This window comes from Schistocerca nitens, chromosome 8 (genome assembly GCF_023898315.1).
Source record: "Schistocerca nitens isolate TAMUIC-IGC-003100 chromosome 8, iqSchNite1.1, whole genome shotgun sequence".
Lineage (NCBI taxonomy): Eukaryota > Metazoa > Arthropoda > Insecta > Orthoptera > Acrididae > Schistocerca > Schistocerca nitens.
In genome coordinates this window covers 355557419-355581899 of record NC_064621.1, presented here as the reverse complement: position 1 = coordinate 355581899, position 24481 = coordinate 355557419, and the positions used below count along the sequence as shown (strand labels likewise).

At 39.9% G+C, this 24481-nt stretch overlaps 1 protein-coding gene across 3 annotated transcripts in view; it reads left to right on the top strand.

Moving 5' to 3' along the window:
* Positions 1 to 4642: 4642 nt before the first annotated feature.
* LOC126198799 (BTB/POZ domain-containing protein 2-like) overlaps positions 4643 to 24481 on the top strand; it is a 66981-nt gene continuing 47142 nt past the window's right edge. Inside the window, exons 1-4 of one of the 3 annotated variants that reach the window (XM_049935370.1) lie at positions 4643 to 4955; positions 5167 to 5742; positions 10915 to 11250; positions 21294 to 21453. In XM_049935370.1, the coding sequence (XP_049791327.1) occupies positions 5168 to 5742; positions 10915 to 11250; positions 21294 to 21453 (1071 nt within the window). In that variant the 5' untranslated portion in view covers positions 4643 to 4955; position 5167. Of the gene's footprint in view, positions 5058 to 5147; positions 5743 to 10914; positions 11251 to 21293; positions 21454 to 24481 lie in introns of all 3 variants that reach the window. The other 2 variants (XM_049935368.1, XM_049935369.1) reach the window with 2 other exon arrangements.

Sequence of the window (24481 nt, the reverse complement as noted above, 5' to 3'; positions counted from 1 at the left end):
CAGTAGATGAGGTGCCAATAATAGAAGTAAAGAAAACACCTAATCAAATAGCGAAACCATTATGGCACATAGCAAACTGGTCAATGGCTGAGGGCGTGTTTCCACAGAAACTGAAAAATGTCTAAAGTCGTTCCCCTGTTGAAAAAGGGTGATAAGCTTAAAATAGAAAACTACAGACCTGTCTCACTTCTCCCAACTTTCTCTAAGGTTTTGGAGATATTAATGAAATATAGTCACAAATTATCTTAATATCCACAATCTGATAAACAGTAATCAGCATGGGTTTCAAGCTGGGAGAATTACCGAAACAGCTGTACTGGAATACAGAAATAATCAATAAATTGGAAGAGGGAAAAAGTGTAGTCACGATAAATCTAGATCTGTCAAAAGCCTTTGACACTGTTGACCTCAGCATGCTTTTGGAAAAGCTTGAAGCTATAGGTATCAGAGGACCAGTAAATACGTTGTTTGAGTTGTATCTGGAAAAGAGGATGCAGGTGGTTGAAATTACAGTACCAAATATTAACCAAAAAATTAAACTAAGATCAGATCCAAGGGACGTCACAGGAGGAGTACCCTAAGGAAGTGTATTAGGCCCCTTGCTGTTCCTCATTTACATTAATGATATTCAGGTGTCAGAGAAAAAAGCTAGACTCTTGTTATTTACTGATGATACTAGTTATATAGTTCAAAAAAAAATGGTTCAAATGGCTTTGAGCACTATGGGACTTAACATCTTACGTCATCAGTCCCCTAGAACTTAGAACTACTTAAACCTAACTAACCTAAGGACAGCACACAACACCCAGCTATCATGAGGCAGAGAAAATCCCTGACCCCGCCGGGAATCGAACCCGGGAACCCAGGCGTGGGAAGCGAGAACGCTACCGCATGACCACAAGATGCGGGCAGTTATATAGTTAGTGATATGAAGCAGTAATTGCACAGTACTGTGGACCATATCCTACAAGATATACAAAAATGGTTTAGTGCAAACAAGTTAACACTGAATGCAAAAAAAAAAACTAATTCTGTGCAATATGGAAAAATAAGTGAACATGACGATCTCAATCCCACCATGGAGGGCAAACAACTAGAAAGAGTACAGTGTGCAAAATTCCTGGATATGCACATTGATGGGAAGATAAACTGGAAGGACCATGTGGCGAGTTTAACACTAAAACTAAATTCAGCATTATTTGTACTTAGAATAATTTCAAGAGTTTGTAGTAATGACTTTACCAGAATAGTATATTTTGGCTATTTTCAGTCCATTGCATTCTATGGGATAGTATTGTGGGGAAAAAAATTGTTGTCTAAATGAGATTTTCACATTACAAAATCGCGCTATTCGGATAATGACCCAGAGCCCACCTCAAACACATTGTAGGCCCCTTTTTAAAGCACTGAAAGTTTTAACAATTCCATCATTATACATTCTGAAATGTCTGTTGGTGATCAAAAGAAATCAGGACAAAATGAAAACCAATACAGACTACCTTAATTATGATACACGGTAATGTAAAGATCTCCACTTACAAGCTGTTACAAGGACCCAAAGTCAGAAACTTGTCTGTAATCAAGGCATCAAACTTTTTAATGCACTACCATAATATATCAAAGAGCTGGAAAATGAGGATAAATTTAAAACTGTTATAAAGAATCACATGCTCGACAAATGTTACTACAGTGTAAGTGAATTTCTATACTCAACTGTATTAGAATATAAAGAGCCACATGCTTTAGAAATGTTATTACAGCATAAGTGAATATCTCTGTGCAACTGTATAAGAATAAATGTTTAAATTAATGAGACAAATGAAATTACATCAATGAATATGTCTCTCAAGCACACAAGAAGTTTAAGAACCACATCATATGAATTCAGCATAGAAAAACATTGCATAAAGATGTTATATACACTCCTGGAAATGGAAAAAAGAACACATTGACACCGGTGTGTCAGACCCACCATACTTGCTCCGGACACTGCGAAAGGGCTGTACAAGCAATGATCACAGGCACGGCACAGCGGACACACCAGGAACCGCGGTGTTGGCCGTCGAATGGCGCTAGCTGCGCAGCATTTGTGCACCACCGCCGTCAGTGTCAGCCAGTTTGCCGTGGCATACGGAGCTCCATCGCAGTCTTTAACACTGGTAGCATGCCGCGACAGCGTGGACATGAACCGTATGTGCAGTTGACGGACTTTGAGCGAGAGCGTATAGTGGGCATGCGGGAGGCCGGGTGGACGTACCGCCGAATTGCTCAACACGTGGGGCGTGAGGTCTCCACAGTACATCGATGTTGCCGCCAGTGGTCGGCGGAAGGTGCACGTGCCCGTCGACCTGGGACCGGACCGCAGCGACGCACGGATGCACGCCAAGACCGTAGGATCCTACGCAGTGCCGTAGGGGACCGCACCGCCACTTCCCAGCAAATTAGGGACACTGTTGCTCCTGGGGTATCGGCAAGGACCATTCGCAACCGTCTCCATGAAGCTGGGCTACGGTCCCGCACACCGTTAGGCCGTCTTCCGCTCACGCCCCAACATCGTGCAGCCCGCCTCCAGTGGTGTCGCGACAGGCGTGAATGGAGGGACGAATGGAGACGTGTCGTCTTCAGCGATGAGAGTCGCTTCTGCCTTGGTGCCAATGATGGTCGTATGCGTGTTTGGCGCCGTGCAGGTGAGCGCCACAATCAGGACTGCATACGACCGAGGCACACAGGGCCAACACCCGGCATCATGGTGTGGGGAGCGATCTCCTACACTGGCTGTACACCACTGGTGATCGTCGAGGGGACACTGAATAGTGCACGGTACATCCAAACCGTCATCGAACCCATCGTTCTACCATTCCTAGACCGGCAAGGGAACTTGCTGTTCCAACAGGACAATGCATGTCCGCATGTATCCCGTGCCACCCAACGTGCTCTAGAAGGTGTAAGTCAACTACCCTGGCCAGCAAGATCTCCGGATCTGTCCCCCATTGAGCATGTTTGGGACTGGATGAAGCGTCGTCTCACGCGGTCTGCACGTCCAGCACGAACGCTGGTCCAACTGAGGCGCCAGGTGGAAATGGCATGGCAAGCCGTTCCACAGGACTACATCCAGCATCTCTACGATCGTCTCCATGGGAGAATAGCAGCCTGCATTGCTGCGAAAAGTGGATATACACTGTACTAGTGCCGACATTGGGCATGCTCTGTTGCCTGTGTCTATGTGCCTGTGGTTCTGTCAGTGTGATCATGTGATGTATCTGACCCCAGGAATGTGTCAACAAAGTTTCCCCTTCCTGGGACAATGAATTCACGGTGTTCTTATTTCAATTTCCAGGAGTGTATTTGTTGAAATGTATCCTGACAAATCCTAGATCACAAATGTGATCATTGGGATGATAATAAATAAATAAATGTAGAATACATATTTATTTACCAGAGAAATTCAAAGTAGTTAGGAACACAACTTAAAAACTATTGACAGAGACAAAAGAATAAACATCAACCTACAATGCTGTCAACCCAACAAAACATAATTACCTTGTTAGTCTGAAGTGTTGCCAACCCAAAAACAGTAATAGTTAATGTCCAGTACAACCTTATAGTATTCAAAGTAATTGTGTATATGAAGTTTTGTTTCTATTCACCATGATGTTTCTATTCACCCAGTTTTACGGTATTTAGAGAGTAACAATCGGTTGAGTTATGATGTGAAAGCAACATATGATTTAAATTTTTTGTAAAACAGTTCACAAGTTTTGTTTCAGTGATAGGCTAATGACTAACTGCGGTTTGTCTGCAAACGAGTTTGCTTACAGAACTCTTGTACAGACCACAATTGAATGCTTCTCATGTGTACGTGGTCCATATTATACTGAAATGACAAAGTAAATTGAACTCATACGATAAAGGGAAGTACAAAATGTTTGAAGCTTGTGTGGCAAGTATGAGAGTTTAATGAAGTTGTTGTAGGTCTTAATAACAGACAGTAAAGTAATATATCATCATTTTCACGATACCTCTCTTAGGTAACTACGACATGCTGGTTTCGGAGCTGAACTTATGAATAATCTGAAGTCCCCTGTAGGCACAAAGATCGTGAAAATAAAATTAAGTGTATGAGCAGTGATTTTCACGTGCACTATCAGTAAATATAATGGACAGAAACCTGAAATATTTATATAATAAAAATAAATACTTGGCTAAACTGTAGAAACACTGATGCAAAATAAAATAAAAATTCGTACATAACCGTCTGCCTCATACTTTTAATACTTTATAGTGATTATACTGTATATTATACTATAGAAGTAGAAAGTATTTTTTGCTGTATCTATGTATTGTTTGGTACCGTTTCAGTCATTATACTTATTATAGTTTCAGAATAGTATAGAATGCATGAATTCACGAGAGTGAAAATGCTAACAGGCGACCTTTGTTTAATTGAAGGGCACGAAATGGTCTATCTTTGCTGATGTTTTATTCTTTCATGAATGACTTTATCAGTAGCCGTTGTTGACAGATATTGAATTAACGAATACATAAATGTTTTACAAGACCATTGATAACCGACACCAGTTGTAACTTTTAACACCTTTGATTGACGTACTGCCATTTATTGTACGTATAATATCTTTGCGTGTAATGTTTTGTTTCGTGATTGTCAAGTGGGTGGTGTTTGTGAGGGAACCAAAGAGTGTCGGTATTAATGTTGTACAAACAATTGTACACTTTTGGTGATGAAGGAAGCTTATTGGCTTTGAGTTGAATGAAACGAATACGTTATCAAGAAAACTGTGTTAATTCGTTAATGTTACTATAACGAAAATTGAAGTATGCTGCTTCATGAAGCAAATGTTCTACAGTCCTGAACTATTGAAAAACAGCACGATATAACTCGCCGTGCCTTAGTTCTTCAACTGAACTACAGCTTTCAAAGCTGTACAGTCTGTATGGTTAGCGAATCCCTGTAAATTTGTTCATTCAAACCCCCTCTCTTGTAAGTTAAAGTTTGTGGAGGATCATATTTGAAGAAATTAGAAGGGTACCATTGGCAGGTGATGCGTTTGTTTTGTGATTTGTTATTTGGCAACGCCCATATGTTGGTAATTATGAAACATTAACAATAATTTGTATTTGTCGCTTAGCTGGTGTGTCATTTTGCAGTATGTCGCCGGGAGTTTCAACGAAGGATTTATACAACATTCTCAATCCATTAGAAAGACCTGCCAGAAACGTAAGAATGGATGAATCGGACGGTTATACGGAACATGCAGACGTCCCTCAGAATATGTTAACTCTTGGAGCTTCAGGCCCACAGAATCACCTTCACTCAAATTCTGCGGAACGAGACAGTTCTCCATGCAACGTAAACGGTTTTTCTGCATGTGCAAGGCATGGCAGTGTCAATAGTAACGGTAGCGCATCAAATGGAATGTCAGTAGCACAAAGCCTAACGAATACGTCGGCCCACAGTTCAAATAGTCATACTGTTTACAATTGGCAGGCAACGAAAACAACGGTGAAAGAGCGATTTGCTTTTATGTTTAATAATGAAATTCTTTGTGATGTCCACTTTATAGTTGGACGTGATATACAGCAACAGCGTATCCCAGCGCACAAATTCGTTCTTTCTGTGGGAAGTGCTGTATTCGATGCCATGTTCAATGGTACATTGGCCACAAAAGCTGATGAGATTGAATTACCTGATGTGGAGCCTGCAGCTTTCCTTGCCTTGTTGAAGTGAGTATGATGAACCTTATAGCATGAATGTAAGATAAAAGTTTCTGTGCGGAATGTTGAATTTACAGTAGTTTTTAAACCCCTATTAACATTTTTTAAGGTTGTTATGTATTTGTGCAATAGAATCTTTGAAACACATTAAATATGTTATGAATGAATTCTTGTTTTGTGGCTATGTCAGATATTTGTACTGCTGTCCATGATGAGGGAATCAAATTGTCAACAGTGGTACTTCTGTACTGTGCAGAGTGAGATTTAGTGGTACTTAACGTAATAATATTGTATTTAAATATCCTACTGGTTACTGTGAAGTCAGATTTAATACTTATCAGCAAGTATGATTGTTTTCTAAACGTAGAGCAGAACCACTCTTTTACATTGCCATGTGTATTTACTGTTTTCTCCTCTGTGACTACATATCGTCATTTGACGTGATTGTGTTTGAGAGGGTGCATTTAATATCCTTGTTTGGCAATCCCATTTTTTTTTTTTTTTTTCCATATCCCTTAAGGCACAAGTCAGATTTTCTCCTTTGAAAAGCTAGATAGTTGATTTCTCTCCCAGTTCTGACCTATTGAGCTCATGCTAAGTTTGTAATGACCTTGTTAAATTCTAGTCTCAATTTTTTCCTATACATATTTTCTGCTTGTGTGAGAAGGATAATGAACTGCTGCTTGCCATCAGGTACATACGTAATTTAACTACAAACCGTGGCTTTACCCTTCCAAAGATGTCATTGCATTACATGGCCATTTTACACTCTTATAAAGGACTACTGTGAGTAGCAAGTAAGGATTGTTTTGTTTGTTGATTTCAGCAACCAAAACAACAAGATAAGTTATGTGAATGTTAAGGGTAGTTTTAGATAAAGTCCACAAAATTACACAAGAGATTCAGACTTCTTCACTTTTATGGTTATGTTAAATACAATTTCACCCTTCTCTAGACTGGGGTACGAAATACCATGGATGTTCAGTACTGCTCTTTATCATCAGGAGCTATGATCTCATGCGGATTCTCACAAGGGAACCTTCCCATCGCACCCCCCTCAGATTTAGTTATAAGTTGGCACAGTGGATAGGCCTTGAAAAATGGAACACAGATCAATCGAGAAAACAGGAAGAAGTTGTGTGGAACTATGAAAAAAATAAGCAAAATATACAAACTGAGTAGCCCATGCATAAGATAGGCAACATTAAGAACAGTGTGAGCCCAGGAATGCCGTGGGAAGACTTGAACGAAGGACCTCTTGTTCCGCAGCTGCTCACGCTAACCACGGGGCCACGGCTCTCCTGAGCTCACACACTCCTTGATGTTGCCTATCTTGCGCATGGACTACTCAGTTTGTATATTTTGCTTATTTTTTCATAGTTCCACACAATTTCTTCCTGTTTTCTTGATTGATCAGTGTTCAGTTTTTCAAGGCCTATCCACTGTGCAACTTATAACTAAATCTGAGGGGGGTGCGATGGGGAGGTTCCCTTGTCAGTACATAGGGGATTACAGGAGCATCCGATTCCACCTGTCTGCTTTGACCTGTGACGTCATTAATATGGCAGAAATGACCATTCTCAGGGCCTCCAATATGGCGCCTTTGATGTCACTACATAACACGGTAATAAACATGAAAATACATATGAGTACAATATCATCTCCCGCCAAAAATATAATGAAACTAATGGGACAAGCGCGTTGGGAATTGGGAGTTTTAGGATGGGGATGAACTAAATATAAACATAAAAAGACGCACACCACATATATATATATATATATAGAGGGAAACATTCCACAAGGGAAAAATATATCTAAAAACAAAGATGATGTGACTTACTGAACGAAAGCGCTGGCAGGTCGATAGACACACAAACAAATCGTGGACGTCATGTCCGCCCACAACCTCGCGCTATTGAACTTGATCATCATATATATATATATATATATATATATTGGCTCCTTGTTATTGATGCCTACTCTAACTTTCCTTTCATTGTCCGTTGCACGTCGCCTATCATCGCGGCAACCACCAATGCTCTCGCTCGCATTTTCTCTTTGGAAGGCCTTCCCTCTACTCTTGTTACTGATAATGGTCCGCAATTTGCCTCTTCCGATTTTGCGGATTTTTGTGCCAGTCATGGCGTCATGCATGTCACGGCCCCTCCGTTCCATTCACAGTCAAACGGTGAGGCTGAACGACTGGTCCGCACATTTAAGGCTCAGATGAGGAAACTCCTGACTTCTGCTGATGATGCATTTCTCCAATTTCTGGCTTCTTACCGTTTCACCCCCATGGGCGACCACAGCCCGGCTGAGCTCTTACATGGCCGACAGCTATGCATGCTACTTCATCTTCTACGGCCTTCCACCTCACAGCCGCGGGTGCCTTTGCTTGGCCATTTCACCGCTGCCGACCTTGTATGGGTACGGGTATATGGCAGGTAGTCCTAGCCACATCTTAAGACACCGTGGCCTACACCTGTTGAAATCCAGACGGACACGGGTGTTGCAGTGCGTCATTCGGACCAGCTTCGGCCTCTTGTGCCGGCAATGCCTGTTCCGGATGCCGCTACACCACCTTTGGCTCTACCTGATGCTCGGGACACTGGAATCTCTCATTACTCACAACGCAGTCCTCTCATCATCATATCGGTGCCAGCACGAGAACTGACACCACCAGGAGACGTGCCCATGCAGGAACCAGACGACCATCATCTGTCGGAGCAACTCTACTCGCCTCCTTCTCCTACGGATGCGGACACATCGCCCATGTCTCCAGTTATAACAGCCGGACTTGACGCAATGGGCAGATTGGTGCACGGGGCCCCAGCAGATTCTGCCCCCACGTCTCCTGTCATCTTGACCCGTTATCATCGGGGACACTTCCGTCCGTACGGGAAGCCTCCTCCTCGAGACTTTACGGACAGTCAAACAACACCTATGGATGTTAGCAATCTACAGGCCACCTCCATCAAGACCTGTGCAAAAAATTCAAAGGGGGGAAAAGTGTTGTGACTCGCCGATCTTTCAAAGTGCCGCCGTGCAGTTATGCGCATCCTCTACATGCGGTGCTGTCTGCCAGCCATGCAGCAGCAGCAGCAGCAGCACCACCTAAGCGGCCAGCCAACCAGCAGCCGCTAGACTCGGACTCAGTTATGATTTTACTGTTAAAATGTACACACGTCTTACTCTGTTTACTTGATCTGTGACTTTCGTGTATTGCATCTTCCTTGAAATATATTTGTTCAACTTGAAGTTATTACGAAAAATCCTGTCACTGAACCATTCTCAGTAAAAAAGACTCGGCCCTTTCTTCCTATTTGTAACGAATCCTATGCCCATTATATCATTTTCTGCTACTGTTGATATTACCCTATGCTCTTATGACCAGAAATCCTTGTCTGCTTTCCATTTCACTTCACTGACCCCTACTGTATCTGGATTGAGCTTTTGCATTTCCATTTTAAGATTTTATAGCTTCTGTACTACATTCAAGCTTCTGACATTCCGTGCCCCAACTTGTAATACATTATCCTTTCATCGGTTATTCAGACTTTTACTCATTGGCTGTCCCATGCTGGAGATCCAAATGGGGGACTATGCCGTAACCTTTTGCCAGTGGAGAGATCGTCAGGACACTTTTTCAGTTACAAGCCACAAGTCCTGTGGAGACATGTTACATGTCTTTAATGCAGTGGTTTCCACTGCCCTCTGCATTCTCATGTCATTGACCATTGGTGATTCTTCCACCTTTAGATGGGAGATTTGAACGTGGATCTCTCGTCTCTCCCGTCGCAGTCCAGTACTTTGACCACATAACCACGATGCTGTGGCTAGCATTCTTGAGCTTGGACTGTTCATTGTTTCTATTTCGCTTCTTTTTCCATAGTTCAGCACGCCATCTACCTGTTTTCATGCTTGATTTGTGTTCAGTTTTTAATGAACTATCCACTGGGCAGGCCATCTTACCATTAACTGGGAGGGGGGAGTGAGATGGTGAGTTTCCCTTGTGAGGATCTATCTGTTGACTTTACATGTGGCATAAACATCCTAAGATTTCCTAACAGACCCTTTTTTGTACCATCTGACTGCAAACTCAAACTATTGTAGGCTACATCCGTAGCCTTTCTCATAGATGAATGAGATACTATGAAGTTTTCTTTATCAATTTCTCTACAGTCATTGTTTTACCAACATTCTCAGAAAAGCATCATTAAAGCCATTGTGGACCTGTGCCATCTTTTGTTACATTGGTAGTATTTTGTATATATGGGAGAACAACAGCTGTGAATTTCTTGAGGGAAGTCGTTTACCTGTGTGGGCTATTGTTTTAGTTTTAAGTGACCACTTTTTTTCATAAGGTGACAGTTAGGATTTACTAATCACAACTGTACTTAGAAAAATGGTAGATAATGAGTATGTAGCCATATTTTCATATTAATGTGTAATTTGAATGTAAAATGACTCATTCCACATAATTTTACTAATTATACAAATGATACATGCTGCATGAAACTGAGTATCCAACACTTACATGGGTTTATAACTACACTTACACTACACTGCGTTACATTACATTACACTAACATATTTTAATGTGTTGAATGCTGGCACAGTGACAAAACCCATGTAAGGGTTGCATTTTACTTACTGATTTCATGTCTAATATATTAGTTTGATAATGTCCAAGTGGGAAAAATTAGCTAATCATTAAATTATGAAATAAAGTGGTTGTTTCAAAATAAAACAGCAGCCTACACAGGAAAATGATGTCCCTCAAGAAATTTAATTAATTTACTTGATATGTAGTGGATGCTTACAGCTTCATTTACTCCAGAAGCATTTTTATTTGTTTTGAAGTAAAGCACCTCAAACCTTTTTCATCATCTTATTACAGAATAGTCTTGCTTAATAGTCTGTATCTCTTAAAGGTATCAGTTCAACCATGTGACAAATTAAACTTACATGAAAAACTTTTTTGCGTATTTAGTAATTTGCTATCATAATGTGCATCTGTGCTGACTGAACTTCCCTATGTTTTGGCAAAGGTAAAGTGTGCTGTACGCGCATACCAAATTTCATGGAAAACTAAAATATAAGCTTTTATTAGCAAAAGATTATACTCTTTTGTCAGCTGCTTATATTACTAAAATAAACTTACTGTTTTATTTTTTGTAGGTTCCTGTACTCAGATGAAGTGCAAATTGGACCTGAAACTGTTATGACCACTCTTTATACTGCCAAGAAGTATGCTGTACCTGCACTCGAACGCCACTGTGTTGACTTCTTGAAGCGGAATTTAGGAAGTGATAATGCATTTATGTTACTCACACAAGCACGCCTCTTTGATGAACCACAGTTGACTGCTCTCTGCTTAGAGATGATTGACAAAAATACAGCAGAGGCTCTAGCCGCTGATGGTTTTACAGATATTGATCTTGACACACTCAGTGTTGTTCTCGAAAGAGACACACTTCGCATTCGGGAAGCTAAACTGTTCCAACATGTAGTCAGGTAGGTAAAACATGTTTTCTGTTCAGTTATTTACAGCTGGTTTGCACTGTATTAGTACCTATCAACCACTTTATTTTTTACAGTTTTTTTTTTATATATATTTCTGTCAAAGTAGAAATGTGGAATGGGCCAGATTATTCCAAATACGGGAAAATTAGGGACAGTACGCTCAGAACCTTACACACTATTTGGAATGTGAGATTTTCCTTTGCAAGTAGTTTCTCTATCCCCTCTTCGCCCACCTCCCTTCTCTTTTCTCTGACACACGCAAATGGGTTACTTAAAAAAAAAAAAAAAAAAAAAACTATAATTAATATCCAGACACTGACTGGTAATACAAGGTAGTAGACAACAATTAATATCTGGACAGTGGCTGGTAATACAAGGTTGTAGATACTACAGTTTTAACAATTTTCAAATAGGTGGTCTTGCGTCACGGGTTACATTTTTTGCAAATAATCTGCTATTTTCAGCACTGCTTTCGTTTGCTTTTGCATTCTGCAGAAGTGACTGTAATACAGTAACAAGATTTTGAAAATAATGATGTAATCAGTGATGCTATTTTTGAAAATTGTATAATGTAAAAAATTAAAGGAAGTGCATTTTTAAATACAAGCATTTTATTTCAACAGATGTCTGCTTGTGTCTGTATATGTGTGGATGGATATGTGTGTGTGTGCGAGTGTATACCCGTCCTTTTTTCCCCCTAAGGTAAGTCTTTCCGCTCCCGGGATTGGAATGACTCCTTACCCTCTCCCCTAAAACCCACATCCTTTCGTCTTTCCCTCTCCTTCCCTCTTTCCTGATGAGGTAACAGTTTGTTGCGAAAGCTTGAATTTTGTGTGTGTGTTTGTGTTTGTTTGTGTGTCTATCGACCTGCCAGCGCTTTCGTTCGGCAAGTCACATCATCTTTGTTTTTAGATACATTACATACTTTGTTACATATAAACAACAAATAAGTACACAGAATATAATATTAACAAAGAACACAGGAGTTCTTTTTGTCTAAATGGGAATCACCATATTTTCATCCAAATACAAAAAAAAAACCTCCACCTGAGGAAAAAACATTAAAGCAGTGCTACAAATGTACTGTGTAAAGTGACCACTCTACAAAATAGATGCTTCCACTAGTTTAAAGTGAGCACAGGTGTTCCATCCAATGCAAGTTCACTTTAGACTAATTACAAACAAATTCACATCACTCTGCTGGTGATGCCCTCAAACAGTTTCCATGCTAAGACAGACTGTATACACATGAAGTACTTGTCGTATAGATTTATTTATTTATTTTGAAGAATTGGAAATTGAAAACATAGTTTGGTGACCTCAGAATCCTTACCACGTGTTCATTATATCAATTAAAACTGCATTTGTGCCGCAGACTGAATATTATGTTCATTAGTACAGTAACTTTGAACCTCTTAATCTTGGTAATGGATAGTGGTTTTGAAAAAAATGTTCAGGGTTCCCTGAGATCATCTTAAGAGTACACAGCAATAATTTTGATGATTTGCCATGAATATAAATTAAAAATGTGGCTATATCTACAATTTTTTGTGATTTTTCTCTGAAACTGCCCATGAACAAAAGGTGCCTAAGGTCCAACTTAAACCATACCTAACGCAGAACAACCAACTGATTTGCTCAGTTTGCCTGGAGCAAGTGTGTAATGTTTAAATTTTGATCCTGTACTTAGGGTAGCTGCAGTATGCCCATTCTTCCAGTCAGTTTGCAAATAGTCACAAAGCTAAGGGCTATGAAATACTCTTGATCCCTTATATCTGTGACCAATACAAGCCAAGATATGACCCCCTGAAAAATTTTGCTTGGCTTTTTGGAACATAATGGTACCATGCACTGTTTGTGTGGACTGATTTAATAATTGAAGTGGCTTTAGCACAACTATCTTCATTTGTATGTTCCAAATGACCCATTTTACCTTCTGGGTAATAACTGTGAAATATTATTGTTACTCCGTCTCATTGCCAACACATTGATATTACATCTTTAGATTTTTTCATGTTAGTTGACTAAATCTTTGGAGATCGATCTCCTTAATTTGCTTACAGTACACGCAGCTTATGTCCCATCTTGAGCCATATGCTTGAAGAAATGTGAAGTTGGCTGAAATCTGGTGGGCTTTTTTTTTTAATGCTCCATGTGTGTACTGTCGTTCATAATGTCCAGCAAGTAAAATATTTTGGTGCTCAGACATGTCACCATCATCAGGTGGGCTGATGATCTGAGCTCCTGGGGGCATGCAGCCGATGTATATCCCCTCCTACTGCGAGCCATTCCCTACGTTGTCCATGCCAAGGGTGCTTGTTGGCAACCGTGGAGGCGATGGATCCAGTGCCTGAGGTAGTGTAGGTGTAGGTACTGTGTCCACCCTGGCCACCAGATCATTGTGTTTGCGGAATGTCTTCTTAATTGGACGTAGTGCTGGCTCCCAAGACTTGCTGAGATTGTAGCCACAGTCCCAGTTGATGAGATTGGCCCTGGTGTGAATTTTGATGGCTTGTCTACCAACACTGCCCCAGTATTTCGAAGTTTCTTGGAGAAACAGTTCTCTGAAGCTGGTGGCTTGTTGGGGTACATTAGTTGAGTGTGCTGCTGGTGTTTTTGGCATTGATCTTCGATGGTGAGCACTGTTTGTCCAATGTATCTCTTGGCACATTGGCTTGGAATCTGATATATTCTGGCCTTCCACAAACAGAGGTCATCTTTGACACTGTCCGATAATGCATTTTTCCAAATAGTGCACAAATGTACTGTGTATAAAGGCAGTGGTTACCTCTTTCTCTGTGACTTCTTCCATCTCCATAGTGATGGAATGGAGAGCATGCCTAATCTGCCATTCTGAGTAACCGTTTTTTTTCGGAACAATTTTCTTAGGTGTTCCAGTTCCTGGGGCAGACACTCTGCATCAGAGATGGTGTGCACTCTGTGTAGAATGCCAGTCTTCTGTGCAGGATTGTGACAGTTGTCTGCCTGCAAATACAGGTCAGTGTTCTTCCAATATACACTGTGGCCTAGGTTGCCATCAGCTCCTCTCTTCACCATAACATTCGTGGATGGTAATCTTCCTTCTGCTTCAGTCTCTTTTGTGAATTTGATGTTGGGATGTGTGGTGTTCAGATGTGCAAAGAATTCAAGAAGTTTGTCTCGTCCATGGGGCCAGATGACATATATGTCATCCTCATAATGGGAAAAGCAGGTGGATTTCCATTTGGATGACATCAGGATTTCTTCATCGAAGCACAATCACAGTTGAGAGTGGGCTGCCCATTACTCTGTTTGTTCATAGCATTCCACAGCAAATAGAATATAAATGGAGGTTAGCACATGCTTGAAAGGGGTAGTGTCTTCCTGTCAAATTTCTGGCCAATGAATTGTAGTGACTTATTGAGGCATCATGGTGAATAATGAAATGACATTAAAGCTCACCAGGATATCTTCGAGTCCTTCAGCCTAAAGTTTGAGGTCATTCAGAAAATCGATAGTATTGGAGATGTGGTGCAGCCATTTACCCACAAAACGGCTAAGTATTTCTGTTGGGAGTTTTGCCAGCAAATATGTGGAAGCCCTGATGTTGCTGACATTGGGGCATAATAGTACTCCATCTTTGTGGATCTTAGGCAGCCCATAAAATCGTGGTGGAACGGCTTCTTTGGGTAACAAATGCTTGATGATCTTCTCTGATAAATCCAAGTTCATGAGAAGTGCTCTCATCCTGTTCTCCATCTTCTTGGTGGTGTCAGCATTTGAGTCATTTAGCATTCACTGGATCCTCTCAGTGTAGTCCTTGTGGGAGAGAACATCAGTAGCATTGTCTTTGCAACAGTTCTGACAACAAACTCAGGTTCCTCTCTCAGCAGTACACTTGTGGACTGTTTGATCAAAAGAATCAGTATGACTTTGTTCAGCAGTTTATGGGCAGACACCAGCCTCACGACAATTTATCAGGCGTTGTTTGAGAAGGCTTAGTTCTCATCGGAACATGACAAGTTTCACAACACTTCTTCAGCAGCTTTAGGTGGTAGTTGTGCTGCAATCTTCTCAGCTACACTGGTCATATCTGTGATGGCTGGGAAGTCTTCTCCCCAGAACACAGACTCTAATGCACCTATACTACTACAGAGAGACAGACACCATCATCTCTGCAGCTGCTGATTTGTGTCCTCAGTTTTGGATTTTGTAGGGAATGGCTTGTGGGTGGTGTTCTAAGTCTGCCGTGTGCCCGCATGAGCTCATAGATTGGCAGTACACTTGTGGACTGTTTGATCAAACAATATGCAGGGAGAAACTGAAGAATCAGTATGACTTTGTTCAGCAGTTTATGGGCAGACATCAACCTCACGACAGTTTATCAGGCGTTGTTTGAGACTCTCCTTCGACTCGTGTGCCAAAATTTATTACATAGTCACTACTTAGTCCAGCACAGTGTACAGCCTCATCATGTTTATGTTGTCTTTCATGTACACAAAATCTTACATGGTCATCCATGAACATATTTCTTCATTTATTGTATTTTCAGAAGGATGGTATGTCAAAATACACTTCTGTATGAGACTATTGTAACAGGTGTAATCTCCCCCCTTTCTTCTTCCTGTTATTGTCCACATTAAGCAATGCCCAGTCCAAGTCATTAATAAGAAAAGTCTTTTATGAAGATCTGAGAGGAGTCAAGACTACAATAAACTTTCAAGTTAACTTAGCTTGTTTTGCTGACCTAGGGGTCTGATTCTTGAAGCTGAAAATCTAACATCAGGTTCTCACAGTTGGTTTGAACTAAATAAATTGGAAGATCATTGTTGTGAAATTTTTTATCTAGATATATTTTCCATTGATTTGCTTACATTTTAGAGTATCATACAGTATTTTGATTTTTCACATTAACTAAGCTGAAATTACATTCTTCACATCTATTACAGAAAAGTACATCTGATCACATCAGAGGCAAGCTTAAGACTCTCACACTTCACAGAAATATCAATATTCCAAAGGGTTTACAATTTTTCTTAACAAATGAATTCCTACTAGTTTTCATTACATTATTAATTTCAATTATTATTTCATAAATGCATCCAGAAATAAACATAGTAAATAGTACAGGATCGTGTAATAGAAGTTTTAAGTATGCAAATAATTTGTAATTCCAAATATTTAAAAAAAATTGAACTGTACATTCAGAACTAGTACTTATCAATTACAACATTGAAACTAAAATATTTTATAAAATAATTCCTTTTCATAAATTTTAGCTTGAAATATAACATACTGTGTGTAAAATTGTATGAAAGTTTTCAGAAAAACAATTGAACTGATATTGACCTGTCCAAAATTCAAAAAGTAACACTTGATATCGACAACTAATGTTAAGGAAAAGTAATGCTAGAGGAGGATGTCCCATTACACACGGAACACTTTGAAAAATGGATGAAACATTTCACCTGTTGTTTTTTGTCTAAAACTGTCAAGATCAGATTTTTGTAGTATAGTTCAAACACCTCTCATCTACTGAACAGAAATTACTCATCATGGGATTAGTGCTCCAGTGATCATCAGTTATTGTCCTACTTGGGATGGGTCAAAAATTATTCCCAAGAGGCTTCAAATACTGACTCCATGTACTCAATGATTATTGAGGTTTTAGTTTGTTTTACTATTTTTATTTGTTATTATTTGTGACGCACACAGCTTTGTTTGGGCTCTCTCTTCTCTAATGTCTTAATTTGTTTAGAAAAAACTTTTATGTAAATCAGTACTGAACTAATGAATTGATGCTTGTGAAAATATCTCTGTGCTTTGTGTTGATGAGCTGAAGATCCAACTTATAAACCCAAAATGTCAGCTTCCGCAACTGAAGTGACAGACTGTGCATATTATAACAATGAAAATAATCAATTTTTGACAATATAATTGGATAGATAAAAAACCTACTCACCAAGTGGTGGCAGGACATCGCACACATAAAAATATTTTACTTACACAAGGTTTTGGAGCCAGTAGTTCCTTCTTCCAGCATAAGGGTTGAAGAGGGGTGAAGAGAAAGGAACAGAAGAGGTTTAAGAAAAGGTGTAGAGTTCGGAAAAGTCACCCAGAACCCCGAATCATGGGAGACTTTATCGCATGGGATGAGAAGGAAAGCCTGATTTCCAACAATTAGTCTTTCCTTCTTCTCCTGTCCGGTAAGTCTGCAATGACCTGAGGTTCTGGGTGATTTTTCTGAACTCTACCCCTTTTCCTAGAACTTGCCAGTTCTTTCCCTTCACTCTTCTTCCTTCCCCGTCAACTCTTCTGCCGGAAGAAGGGCCACCGGTTCCAAAACCTTGCGTAAGTAAAACCTTTTTTATGTGTGTGTTGTCCTGCCGCCACTTGCTGAGTAGATATTTTTATGTATCCAATTACATTAGACTGTGCATATTGGTATCTGTGATTTGTACTTATAATATTTGTGTTGTTTAGTAGGAACTGTGATGCTGCTGAAAGCGAGGGGAACTAATCATGTATTTTATGAAGACATGGAGCTCTAAACCGCAAGTAATGAAATGTAGTCAGATTAAATTGGGAAATCCTAAGTGAATTAGATCGGGATGCGACACTTAAATTAGTAGATGAGTTTTGCTGTTAGGGGAGCAAAATAATTGACAATAGCTGAAGTAGAGAAGATTTAAAATGCAGACATTTAGTTGCAAGAAAAGCTTTTAAACAAGGAATAGGTTAACATTGAATATAAATTTAAACATTTCGGGAAAGTATTTGTGTGCACCTCTGTGCACTTTTAATGATTAATATAACTATTATACCCCTGCAGTTATTTGCTTATGACAGTTATTTATATGAACAGTGTTTCATGCAAGTGCTCATTTAGTATATAAACCTGCGAAGTATGTCACTGATCTGTGGAGTGAGTGAGTGGAACAAGAAGTGTGGAAGGGATGGAGGGAATTGAAGTATGATGCCGGGGAGGCAGTGTCAGCAAGGAATGAGACTGGAATGGGACATTGGTGTTTCTACCCAGTCACAAAACGCGGGGGAAGTTGAGTATGGCACTTGAAGTAGAGGAATGGGTTGGGAAGGGAGGTGGGGAAAGGTGGAACAGAGGACAAGAAAGACTTCAGAGGGAATAGTGTGAATGGGTTAATCAAGTGACTCAGGAGGCATGGTGACAGGGCTGGAGTTGGATGTAAGACGTACCTCCCTCTTCACTCCATTAAACGGCAATACTTTCCTTTCTGCTGTCTCCATAGTCTTGTCCTGTCGTGTGCTCCTGCCTTCACCAAACCCACTATTTTACATTGTGTTGCCTTCCTTTCCTATTGTTTCCCTAGCTGCCTCTGCCTCTCAGCTGTAAACTAAAGAGTAGTTGTGTGGAAGAGGGGTGTTGTGGATGCTGTAGGTAGTGCTAGAGCTGAAACTTAATAAAACATTGTCATGTTGCTCTGGTGGTATCATCTGGTAATGGTGCAGTTGGCAGATAGTCATCAATTGCTTTGGAAATGGTGATTTCATTTGCAGGTGTGATAGTAACAGCGGAGTGACAATGATTGACAGCAGCTATTGGTGGTCATGGTAGCCAACATCAATAACCTCATTATTACCAACTGCTATCCTGGCATACTGGGGTTTACATAATTATTTTAGGTGCATTTTTTGTAGTAACTGCAGTTCTTTATTAACAACACAGAAGTGAGCTGAGCACAGTACTACACAAGCAACAGAGAACATTAATTGCAGAATACAAGTCCAAGTAGAGTCTGATCACGTGCTATGTCATCCTATAATGACAGGTAACTTCCGCAGTCTGTGAGATGACCCTTCACCTAGCACAGCTGTTGCACAAGAATGAAGCCGGCACTGCCAGTGTGCCACCGGGTACACTCATCGTACGAAGCAGGCACCCCAGGCACCCCCTCGTATTGCCGTTTCGCGTGCAGCACCAAATATGAGTGGTCTGGTCAATGTGTCTGTGGGCTGATCCTTCGGGATGCGGAGAGAGAGAGAGAGAGAGAGAGCATTTTCCATAGTAGCACAATGTCTCCAACTTGTTGAAGGTTATCAGCATTCTCCCATGTAAAGTACACATATATTTATTGTTCTATTGTAGCAGCACACTTGACCACATGATTTGTACTTTTCTTTATGAATTCTGTAGAGACTCTTCAATAGTGCCACGAGACTAGCACCTCGAAGGGAAATTATGAAGGGGTTTCCAGCTTATGCACAACAGGATTGAAGTAATTCTTAGTATGCTGCCTGAAACAGGCTGTAATCTGGATGGAATGCCAACTTGGCATACAGTTTTCATGTGCCACATTGTGGGGATCCTAAATCATCGCATATAAAGATATTTGTTTTTAGTCAAACCTGTCATTATCTACTTTATTAAATTATCAGTCATGAGAATATGAATCTTTAGTTCATGTAGTTGAGAGAGGTGGTGGCGGCATTGTAATGCACCCAGTGGTATTGTTATAACAGGCAATCGAAGAGAGAGAGAGGTGATGTAACTAAATGGCCTTTGTAATGATTCAGTTGAGCTGTAATATTTGCGCACTGATTTGGAGGGATAACACAGAGTACTAAATTGTATGAAAATGCAAATGAACAGGTACATACATGGATCAGAATAACATAGTGATTGACAGGTAGTTGTTAACAAAAGAGCTACTGTAACAATGACCAACCAGAGAATGAGCTTGGTCACATCTTCAGTTTTGTTTGACATTGTCAGATCACTCTGCAGATGACAATTACAACTGTCAGCATAACCCTTGTGATATGTTTTCATTGTGCTGATTTTTTATAATACACAAAGAATGTTTGCAAATTACAGTAAAAGTAAGTACCAAAGTGTTAAGTTTCTATGGCCCTGCAAGGGGACCTCAGTACTGTGAAGGTTAACCAAAAACATACAAAGGAATTTATTTAATTATTTATGTATTTATCTGCCTTTACTCATCCAGTCATAATTTCACAATGATACAGGGATTAGTAATGAAAGGGCATAATTACAATACCCTGTTGCATTTCAATACATGATCATGGTTTACTGCTTTCTCTGAGACCTCTAAGTAAACTTCAGTTGTGTAGTGTGCATTGGTTATGAAGAATGTTTTAGCTGCCCTTTTTAACAGATGTATTTTAGTAATCTTTTTCATTCCTTTTGGATGTTTGTTCATAATTTTGTTCTACGATAGAAAATGCTGTTTAGAGGTCCCCCCCCCCCCCCCTTCCAGGTAAGTCCACACTGTCTCTTGTTCCATCATTATATGTAGAACTATTAGTTAAATAATTTGTAAGATTTTTTCTGCTGTGCACCACAGACTGGAGGGTGCAATAACTTGGTGCAACAAGGTTGCCCAATTTTTTAAACGGCTATTTACAGTGAGTCCAAGTACAACTTCTAGTTATTATTCATGTGGCTCTTTTACACAGATCTAAAACTGTGTCCATGTTTTGTGCCTTTGATCTCCAAAGAAGAATCCCATAACTGAGGGCTGAGTGTACATAGGCTTAGTATTTACAAGATATTGGCTTTTGCAAATGGGTTCTAAGACCCTGAGAGCATAACAAGCTGATGATGTTCTTTTTGCCAGTATCTTTGTATTCTCATCCCATGTTAGTTGACAAGATCATTCCTGAAACTTCAAGTTCGTTAAACAGTTTATAATTTTTTCATATATGCTTAATGTGACAGTTGTTTTTCTCTCCTTATGCTGAAGTGAATACTGTTTCTTTCTTTTATGTTCAATATTAATTTATTACATGTTGCTAATCGTATTACATGTTCGAAGGTTTCATTTACTTTCTGTAATAGGAGTTACGATATGTTGTGATGTTTTCATTGAAGCTTCATTTCCATAAAAGGTAGTATACCTGTAAGATGGGGGGTGGAGGGAGGGTGGATGAATTGTTTATATATTTACAGTTTATGTACTCGGTGTTGCTGACCTTTATATGTAATGTGTTGTAATGTAGATGCTTATAATTCTACTCTCTGAGTTCGAAATTAACCATTACTTAAAATGTGACAGGTGGTCTGAATGTGAATGTGCAAGACAACAGCTGCCTATCACCCCAGAAAATCAGCGATCTGTACTTGGCCGTGCTCTGTCATTGGTACGCTTTCCTCTTATGACAGTGGAAGAGTTTGCCATTGGGGCTGCCCAGTCAGGATTGCTTACTGACAGAGAGGTGAGTAGTTTAATTTTATTCTGTTATGCCCTGATACGTATTCATAGGCTATTTGTATAACTTCGGGCTTATTACCTGATAACTAATGTGAAAATCCCCCATGAACCATTGACCTTGCCGTTGGTGGGGAGGCTTGCATGCCTCAGCAATATATATAGCTGTACCATAGGTGCAACCAGAATTGAGGTGTATCTTTTGAGGGGCCAAACAAACATGAGGTACCTGAAGAGGGGCAGCAGCCTTTTCGGTAGTTGCAGGGATAACAGTCTGGATGATTGATCTTGCCTTGTAACATCAACCAAAATGGCCTTGCTGTAGTGGTATTGTGAATGGCTGAAAGCAAGGGGAAACTACAGCTATAATTTTTCCTGAGGGCATGCAGATTTACTGTATTGTTAAGTGATGATGGTGTCCCTTTAGTAAAATATTCTGGAGGTAAAATAGTCACTCATTCGGACCTCCAGACAGGGACTACTCAGGAGGACGTCGTTATCAGGAGAAAGAAAACTGTGTTCTATGCATCGGAACGTGGAATGTCAGATCCCTTAATTGGGCAGGTAAGTGAGAAAATTTAAAAAGGGAAATGGATAGGTTACAGTTAGATATAGTGGGAATTAGTGAAGTTCAGTGGCAGGAGGAACAAGATTTCTGGGCAGGTGAATACAGGATTATAAATACAAAATAAAATAGGGACAATGCAGGAGTTGGTTTAATAATGAATAAGAAAAAATAGGAAAGTGGGTAAGCTGCTATGAATAGCATAGTGAAAGCATTATTGTAGTCAAGATAGACACGAGCCCACACCCATGATGTGATAAAAGGTATTATTCAGATAGTTAAGGGAGCCAAAAATTTAATAGTCATGGGGGACTGGAATTCGATTGTAGGAAAAGGAAGAGAAGAAAAAGTAATTGGTGAATATGGACTGAGGATAAGGAATAAAAGAGAAAGCTGCCTGTTAGAATTTTGGACAGAGCATAATCTAATCATAGCTAACACTTGGTTTAAGAATTATGAAAGAACGCTGTATATGTGAAGAGGCCTGAGTCACTGGAAGGTTTCAGATAGATTATATAATGGTAAGACAGAGATTTAGGAAACATGTTTGAAATTGTAAGACATTTCCAGGGGCATATGTGGACTCTGACCACAGTTTATTGGTTATGAACTGTAGATTAAAACTGAAGAAAGTGCAAAAAGGTAGGAATTGAAAGAGATGGGACCTGAAAGAACCAGAGGTTGTAGAGAGATTCAGTGAGAGCATTAGGGAAAGAAAGACAGTAGAAGAAAATGGATAGCTTTGAGAGATGAAATAGTGAAGCCAGCAGAGGAGCAAGTCGGTAAAAAGGCGAGGGCTAGTAGAAATTCTTGAGTAACAGAAGAGATATTGAATTTAATTGATAAAAAGAGAAAATATAAAAATGTAGTAAATGAAGCAGGCAAAAAGGAAACAAACGCCTCATAACCAGGATCGACAGGAAGTGCAAAATGGCTTGGCAGGGATGGGTAGAGGACAAATGTAAGGATGTAGAGACATGTATCACTAGGGGTAAGGTAGATAGTGCCTACAGGAAAATTAAAGAGACCTTTGGAGAAAAGAGAACCACTTGCATGCATATCAAGAGCTCAGATGGAAACCCAGTTATAAGCAAAGAAGGGAAAGCAGAAAGGTGGAAGGAGTATATAGAGGGTCTATATAAGGGTGATGTTTTTGAGGACAATATTATAGAAATGGAAGAGAATGTAGGTGAAGATGAAATGGGAGATATGATAGTGCGTGAAGAGTTTGACAGAGCACTGGGAGACCTAAGTCGAAATAAGGCCCCTGGAGTAGACAACATTCCATTAGAACTACTGACAGCCTTGGGAGAGCCAGGCCTAACAAAACTTTACCATCTAGTGAGCAAGATGTATGAGACAGGTGAAATACCCTCAGACTTCAAGGAGAATATAATAATTCCAATCCCAAAGAAAGCAGGTGTTGACAGATGTGAAAATTACCGAACTATCAGTTTCATAAGCCACGGCTGCAAAATACTAACACAAATTCTTTACAGACAAATGGAAAAACTGGTAGAAGCTGACCTCGGGGAAGATCAGTTTGGATTCCGTAGAAATGTTGGAACATGTGAGGCAATACTGACTCTACGACTTATCTTAGAAGAAAGATTAAGGAAAGGCAAACCTACATTTCTAGCATTTGTAGACTTAGAGAAAGCTTTTGACAATGTTGACTGGAATACTCTCCTTCAAATTCTGAAGGTGGCAGGGGTATAATACAGGGAGCGAAAGGCTATTTACAATTTGTAACTGCCATCTGGTTTCTGTACAAGAGTCGAGGGGCATGAAAGGGAAGCAGTGGTTGAGAAGGGAGTGAGACAGAATTGTAGCCTATCCCCGATACTATTCAATCTGTATATTGAGCAAGCAGTAAAGGAAACAAAACTAAAATTAGAGGAAGGAATTAAAAGCCGAGGAGAAGAAATAAAAACTTTGAGGTTTGCCGATGACATTGTAATTCTGTCAAAGACAGCAAAGGGCACGGAAGAGCAGTTGAACGGATGAACAGTGTCTCAAAAGGAGGATATAAGATGAACATGAACAAGAGTAAAATGAGGATAATGGAATGTAGTCAGATTAAATCAGGTGATGCTGAGGGTATTAGATAGGAAATGATACACTTAAAGTAGTAAGTGAGTTTTGCTATTTGGGGGACAAAATAATGCATGAAGGTTGAAGTAGAGAGGGTATAAAATGTAGGCTGGGTATGGCAAGGAAAGTGTTTCAGAAGAGAAATGTGTTAACATTGAGTATAGATTTAAAGGTCAAGAAGTCTTCCCTGAAAGTATTTGGAGTGTAGCCATGTATGGAAGTGAAACATGGACAATAAATAGTTTACACACGAAGAGCATTGAAGCTTTTGAAATGTGGTACTAAGAAGATGGGTAGATCATGAAACTAATGAGGAGGTACTGAATGGAATTGGGGAGAAGAGGAATTTGTGGCACAACTTGACTAGAAGAAGGGA